Below are 8,624 nucleotides of genomic sequence, written 5' to 3'. Positions count from 1 at the left end.
CTGACTGGAGTGTGGATCTATGTGAAAAAAAATAATAAATTCAAACAAATCCAACAAAATTAATGCTACCAGTGTTGGGTTTCTGCAACACATTTCTACACTCATATTCTACACATTAAATAAATTTCAGTAAGCTCGTTCAATACTTTTTCCCTGTGTCATTTCACATTGTTACACATAACTGAATTTATGGACATCTGTGGTTTCATTTCTTTGCATGTGTGGATAGCATGGGGTGTTATCAAAATCTGGTGAAAATTTCATGTCAATAGCACCTTGAGAAATATATTTACTGAGAAAAATGGTGACGTGTTCAATACTTATTTTACCTGCTGTATATGTGTATATGTATACACACGGGTTATAAAATCACAGGATGTGAGCGCACGCACACGCACACGCACACAGACGTAATAGTGTTTAGGTTATGGTTTGCTCAAGTGACCCACAAGCCAGGAGCAATACAGACTGACCTGATGTTATGGGGTGCAGGTATCCTGCAGCGGTGATCTACATCTGCTCATTGAGCCACATCTTGACTTCCCCATGTGATGTGGCATCTGTAACAATAAGGACAGCAATGGAAATGTTGAATTTCATAACTCTGCAGGCTGGAGACTTTTATCAATTATGACCCCAGTGGGTGGCCTGCTGGAGCACAGCTCAGTGTGATTTGATTACGAATCCCTTCAGGACTGTGATACAATCCACTGACTATTAATTAATCCTATGGGGAGATCCCCCGTGGCCTCGGGTAGGGGAGATGTGTATGTGTATGGACAACTTGTCTGCAAGTGTTTCTGCAGCTTTAATTGTGTCAATTAATTACTTCTCACAGTGAGTGTCTGGAGCTTTGTCACAGACACAATCAGGATGCTCCACTTGTTTTGCTCTACACTGATCATGTACTGATCATGTACGTTCAGCAAAATTTGCATTGCAGACTGACATAAGAAGTCATCTTACACAACCCAACTAAGACCATTAACTCTCAGAATGTTAATAAGCTATATCTACCTATATGTACCTTCTTTTTCCAAACAAACTGCTATAATAATCATGCAGGAAGTGCATGATGACTATGACCAGGACAAAGAGGCAACTGCCACAGGACTCATTCATCAATGAATGCATGTTTTTATTCAGTCACAGCTTTGGTTAGCTCTTTAAAGATATGAAGTTCATAAGTCTTTTGTTTTTCATACACACCTGTCACCTGTCAACCAGTACATTTTTAGTGTGAAAATCATTCCTTTAAATTTTTCTAAATATTGTTTATCTTATCTTCCATATATTTATGGAAGAAACAGCAATTAAAACAGATGAAGACTCACTGACACTTTCAATGGCTGCGCCATTTTGGCTGCATATTGGATACAGGGGCCCCTTATTGTCCATGCCCCACACAGTCCTCTTACATAATGCAAAAGCCACACAGGGCTCTTGGAGCTGTTCTCGTCCAAATGAAAAGATTATGTGTGCACTCCACACAGGGACAGTCATAAGTGGACAGGGAGGGAGGGAGGTGGGGCGGATCCCTCAAACTGAGAAGAATTTAAAGCCTCTGACAAAGCACAGGAGATGCTGCAGGACGTGACAGAGTTCAGACCTGAAGCTCTGCACGCAGGGTGAGCAAGCCCAGAGCTGCTGCAGGATCATCATCCCTCTGTGCTTCTGATTACATGTCCTCACCTGTGACACCAGCTGGAAAGTAAGTTCTCTAATCTGATTGTCTCCTAGATTGGCACTGGATTGATGCAGTAATGATTGGGTGAAATATTGTATGTGGGAGTCAGTGTGAAGCTTTGAATGTCATTTCATGCATGGCCGTGGGTTAATTTATGAATCATGCTTTACAAGTTGTCCTTTGCATCATGTAACTTTGTGTTGTTGCGTAACTTCATGTCACATAGTATGATGTAAAATATGTATCATCAAAATTTACTGCTAACATGCCTTCAATAGAAGCAACTACAGTAAGCACATTAAGACAGGCAATATTAATGTTATATCTATATTCCACAGGAGTCAGTGAGCTGTATACTTAATGCTATGGGAGCAGGCTTAATTTTATGTTTCTGGAGCAAACACTTACAGTATAAAAGTAGTTTCACCCATTACTGTCACTGCATGGTCCTCTTATTATTTCCTGCATTTTGGGATATTGTGGAGTCATTTAGTTTTCATTGGGTAAAACTGAAGTTTTAAAAGGAAATAATTAAATAAAATCATCTGCTTTTGCCTACTTTCTTTTAGGAGCAGAAAGACAAAAGTTTAAAACTCCTCTGAATCTCTGAACTCAATTCACTCATGAAACATTTTTTTTTTTTTTTTTTTTTTTGCTTTTTACCAGAAAAATAAACATCCAACAGTAAATCTTTCTTGTAAAAGAAAGGTGGAGGCAAGGAGTTGATTACACTGAAATGATACGTGAGCCTATTCATCTGATATTTTTGGTGCCATACAGTCAGAACAAATAGAAGCTCACTGCTTCAGCTGTAGACAGTTTGGCTTTTTTCCCCCAGTCCTATGTTCAGGGTTAGCTTTTTAGACATCATTTTATTTGGAGAAGTCCTTGACATTTTTAAAGCTGCTGTCATAATCCACAGGTATAAACGGGAGGTATTACAGCCACGAGGAATGCCATATGTCACCGCATGTGCTCTCTCATCAGAATTTGTTGGCGGCCGCTTATGGTGGTTTCGTAAATCTACTTATTACCCAATTTTATTGCTGTTTTAAAATGAAAACTGTGATTCATGTCTCTTCATTTTACACCCAGTGTGGCAGCCAATAGGTTTTCCGAGCCAGTTTTACTTTTTTTTGTTCGTGCAAATCAGATGTGGCCAGGCACCGCTGTGAGATTTATCTGCTACTACAGGAACCAAGCAGATCTCTCTCAGTGAGAATCAATGAGCCATGAAATTGATGTTTTCCATTCATTTATATTCCTTAAAGGTGTCTTTGTTTTGTTTCTCAGTATAACTGGGTTTCCATCTTTGTCCTCAACTCTGTGGTGTTTGTGCATAACTATGACCCCTAACAGTTTTTGACTGACCTGAAAACATACATTGAGTTTACCTGGTTGACCTTTGATGTCCCATATTTGCAGCAGACCCACATATCTAAAGCTTTTGGCTTCTGACTCCCTAGCTTCTGGAAGTAGGAGAGTAAAGAGATGGTGTATGATGAATGCCATCCTTCTCTTCATTCCAGAGTAAAGTTTAAAGTAAACTCCTGAAGTAGAGTTGCAATGCAAAAACTTTGGTTGTGTTGTGCAACTTAAGAATCAGTCCATTCCTAAAATTATGAAATGTTTCTGTGCAGTAAAAACAAGACGATGCAGATTCTAATGTGATATCTGATTATTGAGTCTGTCTTTTTCAATGAGCTTCCTGTGCTTCTATGCTGTACATGCAGCCACCTGATCTGTCCAGCCTCATGTAACCATAGCCCATTTGATAATTGATTCTGAGGGAGCCAGTTTCTTTCACTCTGACTTCACGTCCCCTATTAAAGCTTCACTTGGCCCTTCAGTCCCATCGTCTGGAGAGTGGGGGGCTATCAACATGTCTTTGCGAGGATTGGCAGGGTGGTAAGGAGGGAAACACAGCCTCCTGGAATAGAATCTGCTGACTAGTGCACCTACCGCAGGAAATGTCGGTCTACTCCACGCCTCATTTAAAAGGCTATGCAGAGTTTTTCTGTGCAAGAGCACCACAACTCTGAGGATTTTCTCCACATTCTCCTTCTCCTTTTCTGATTTATATATTGTACAATGCTGTACCTGAGCTCAGAAGAAGGGTAGTGCTCATGTCTTGCCTCAGTTAAATTTTGTGCAGGGTGTGTGATAACAGTTTGAAAGTCTTTCTCACTTGTAATGTTAGCTGCAAAAGCACTAGAGTCCTAAAACAGTAAAAATCTATAATTGTCAACATGTTTCAAGGCCCTTGTCCAGCTCTGAACCCTGTGAATCAATCAGACTTTTCCCTTCATTCAGCATCTCTGCCTGATGGAAGCTCATTCACTCATGCTATGTCTTATCTTTGTTTTTTTTTTCCCTTTTAGGTATTGCAGTGTGTGAATCCCCAAATGAAGAGGTTCCTGGAGCATCATAATGAAGATAATCATATGAAAAAATCCTTTTCAGTAAATCAGCAACTCAGGGAAACATGGTCAAACCACTGAATTGAAGTGAATACAGGAACAACCTCAGTTTTATTCATTTACAGCCTGCAAGCATTTTGTTTGCCTATGGAGCATCTTTAGCCAATCAACTGAGATTTATACTTCACTTTGTAATTACAGGTACAATAAAGGCCCCTCTTTTAGCTTTGAGGGTTTGTACTGGATAACACTTAAAAAAAATAAATTCACTTCATCTTTCAGATGATTTGAAGTTGTAGTAGTGGTCTTGGCTTTTATATTGTTAGCTTCTCTTGAGAGTGCACGAGAAAGAGAGAAAAACAGAGAAGGCTACATGAACACCGGCCAGCTCAAACTAATTAAGCCTAACTGAGATGCCTCAACCGGCTGCTCAGTTCACAAGAGAGCTTATTAACTTGCGCCACTAATTTACTCCGTGTTATTTCTGCTGGAACAACTTCTTTGCCACCTGGCTGGTACAACCTGTTGGCAGCCACCTGACAGCACTATGTGACCTCCCTCTGCCTTTAGAAATAACAAAAATGATTTTACAGTCAGGTCATTCTAGATTTCTTCTGACTGCAAAATAAAACAAGTACTGTGAGCCATTTCAACCTTCAAAACATTCCCTTACCTCCTAACCAAGATGAGTGACGCCAACTACTGGGTTGTGGACCATGAGCTTTCCTCCCCTGCTCCGCCTGGATTCCCCAGGGGCCCAACGGTGCTACAACCAATGCCAGGGCACCCAGAGCAGGGAACAGCCCTGTGTTTCGTGGGCCTGCTCGTGCTGCTGCTGCTCTTTCTCGTTGTTCGTTGTGTCCGTATCCTATTAGACCCCTACAGCAGCATGCCGGCTTCATCATGGACGGACCATAAGCAGGGGCTAGACAGAGGACAGTTTGATTATGCACTTGTCTAAAGATGATGGATAAAAAGAAGGGGTAAAACTGAAAATGTGGCCAGGTTCTTTTGACTGATGTTGTTCCATATTTTGTTAAAAACATATATTTACAAAGTTTCATCTTCTGAAAATGAGCTATACATATATGTGTGTGTGTATTTGTTGTTTTGTTGGGGTAAGTATAACTGTCTTATGCAAAAAAACAAAAACAAAAAAAAACTGTATCAAACGCACAGAACCCAAAAAGTATGTTGTGGGGTCGCATCATGCCAGAGCGAGAAAGAATACACACACCAGAAACTCTGCATTCATTTAAATGCACAGTAATTAATCTATTTTTGGAGACTTACAGTGTATACGATATTACACTGCAGCTTTTAGAGTGACAAGTACTGCAGGAAGACAATGATCATTACTGCAGCATTATGGCTCGTGTTTATCATGTCATTTCATAATTGTGTAATGATTTTACAAATCCCAGGGTGAAGTATAAATAGACAGCAGAGCTGCTGCAAGAGAGGGCCAGATTGAATAAAAAGGAAATTAAATGAGTTTAGGGGAGACATGTAAGTCATGTAGACAAAACTAATATACACTGACACTGCAGAGTTAGAGACAAGACCGTATATGTATAGACATATATGTTGCTTTACTGCTAAAATGTAAAAAATACTTTTTTTTGGAGGTTTAGTTGAACCAGAAATGTAAAAAATGTCATATTCATTTCTCTGAAGCTGGAATTTTATTTATTTTTTTCACGTGAACCATGCTGGCTATTGTGTGGCATTTGCACCACCTTGGTAATGATCCTCAGGTAAAATTATTTCTAATTAACCAAAGGCTCTGTAATTTGAAGGAATCGCTTAATTTGCCCCCCTGTACTTGAGCTCTAGCTTTGTATCACTCTATTATTTTAAATTCCCTGTGTCCTAAATGTCAACCTTTCCCCACTAAACAAGTTAAACTTTATAATATATAACAGTTAATACGGCCTATTTTATTTGTGTTTTTGCTATTTCATGTCACCATCCCTTTAAGAGGCTTATGAGGCTCAGTGCAGAGGGTCACGGGCCTGGCTGAGTATGTGTCATATGAAGTTATGATTATGAAACGCATGTACACTAATTTCCTCACCCTAATCCCTTTTGCCTTTAGGCCCCATCCAGTGCACCAGCCAAATCTGTTCAACAGTGCCTGTAGGAATATGAGAAGAGCTAATATCTATTTCATACTAATGATATTTCTGCTCCTTTTGCCACTTGTTTTGTAATATCATTTTTGCCCTTATCATACAGAAAAGCCCTAGAAAACGTGGCTCTCAAAGACTTCACAAATACAGCTTAGTATTGATATTTTACTTATTTCTTAACATTTTGTTCCCTTAACAATGACAACAAGACTGTTTAATTAAATACCAAACTATTGTATATGATCCAACTTCCTAAATATAGACTCTTGCTTGTAAAAATGAGATATTTTCCTAATGTTTCTTTAAAGTGGCATATGTTTTTTAAAATGAAATAAAAGCGTTTGTCTTGTCCTGCTTTAATAAAGTGAAATTACGTTACATACCCGCACACACATGCACATGCAAGAGACACAAATGCAACACACGACACCTACGAATACAAACACACATAAAGTTTTTATGGAACAAAGACTTACTCCTACCTCTTGGATTGATATTAACAAGATTTAGAGCAAATTAAATCAATCAAATAATCAATAGGAGGCTTGTAAAAAGACACAGCCTGTTAATTCTCAAGTCAGGTCCTCTCAGACTGCCCCTACATGTGAATTATAATGCAAAACCTTTCTCACAGCACTTTGCTTGTTTAGAGGAGAGAAACATAAAATAGCCACATCAATAACTGCAATAAGAATATATCAAATGGATGGACCTAACAAGTTTGGGGCATTTAAAGTGATCCAGGTTGGCAACACATAGGACTCACACCAATACAGTGTTGTTTATTCCAAAGTTTCAATTGTAGTGTTAGTTTAATAGGGAATTTTATGAATGAATTTTATGAAAATTTCCAGTAGGATTTCCCCAATTTTCCCTTTACAACTTTCTTTTTCTTCCTTTGCATCAGATTACAAGCGACTCATTCACACAGGAACTTCTAGTTAGCTGTGACCTCTTCTGGATACTTAGAGAAGTACAAGTGTCCAGGGATCACAGTGGGATGAGTCTGTGCTCAGATCTGCTTGTTCACATGAGAAAACATGGTTTTAGTTAACAGTTATGTCAGTTAATCAGTTTGAATAATTTAAAAACATTTTAGACAAGCTCAAAAATGAGAAATGTGTGTGTTTTAGAAAAGCTGCCACTGGCTAGTGATAAACGTGTGACTGAAATCTGAAAACACTGAACAGTTTACATCTATTAAAAATGACGAGTGCCTGTGAGATACATGAAGACAATCTTCTCTCAAATGTCATTATGCCGGCTCAGTGATGGACTGAATATACAGCCAATTTCCACAGAACATTCATCTTCTGATATTATCTTATGCTGTATTGGATAATGCTGATTATTTTATTAGGTAAAAAGAAGCATTAATAGATGCTCTTAGACATGCAAACAGCATTGTGTTAGGGAGGAAAGTTATCTGTAATCATAAACATAGCTCGAGTAGTGAAGGGTTAGACTTTGCTAAGTGGACCAAAACAGGCCTCCAGAGTTTATCAGGCTCCAACAGATGGGTGGAAGTGCAGCACACCCCCCACCTCATTAGTCCTACAATTAACAGGACAGATTTGTGCTTCAGTGGGTTCTGACAATTTACGTCTTTGATAAGACAACAAAGGTGCTCAGTTCCCATCACCCTCTACCTTACAGTGCTGTCCACACACACAGGCACAAATACAAATGCATATTCACACAATTAGGTAGATCAGGCCGGACCACAACAAACACAGTCTTTGACCTGACGTGCATGGTATATATCAATGCTTATATTTCACATTATTGTTGTGTTTTAAGTTATATTAAATAATATGATTGCATGTCTCTATGTGTCAGTCCTGTAATACAATGGCAGCCTGTCCAGGATGTACCCCGCCCCTCATTCAATGTCAGTTGGGATCGGCTCCTGTCTCCATGTGACCCTCTACGTGATAAAGGCCATAGATAAGAGATGGATGGATAAATGTTTTCATTATATCATTTCATTTATATTTATATATATATATATATATATATATATATATATTTTTTTTTTTTTTCTTAAGTAAAAAGTCTGTTCTTATAGATGGTGGTTCTGCAGTTTCAGCTGATAAGAATAATTCTCACTCTTTTATACTGTTTTTCACATCAGATCTTACAGAAGGAGTGTGCCCATGGCTCTCTCAGGTGCAAACTAGGCAGGTGCACACAGTATCACACAAATGCACAGAAGCACATTCTCACACAGAGAGAACAACCACACATATGCACACACACACAAAAAAAACATACGTTAAGTGCAGTCACACATGCAAATCGTTTGTCCGTTGCCAAATGTACACACTTTCACATTAAACAAACACAGTAATACGCTCATGCCTGCCTGAGATGTAACACCACTGA

The 8,624-nt window shown here is 38.9% G+C and overlaps 1 protein-coding gene across 1 annotated transcript; it reads left to right on the top strand.

Moving 5' to 3' along the window:
* Positions 1-4,792: 4,792 nt before the first annotated feature.
* Positions 4,793-5,068, top strand: ctxn1 (cortexin 1). The gene has a single exon (XM_026313383.1). The coding sequence runs from the start codon at positions 4,793-4,795 to the stop codon at positions 5,066-5,068; it is 276 nt and encodes a 91-aa protein (XP_026169168.1).
* Positions 5,069-8,624: the final 3,556 nt, after the last annotated feature.

Source organism: Mastacembelus armatus, chromosome 17 (genome assembly GCF_900324485.2).
Source record: "Mastacembelus armatus chromosome 17, fMasArm1.2, whole genome shotgun sequence".
Classification (NCBI taxonomy): Eukaryota; Metazoa; Chordata; class Actinopteri; order Synbranchiformes; family Mastacembelidae; genus Mastacembelus; species Mastacembelus armatus.
Note: the sequence above shows the minus strand (reverse complement) of the source record. Positions and strands in the feature narration are given on the sequence as shown.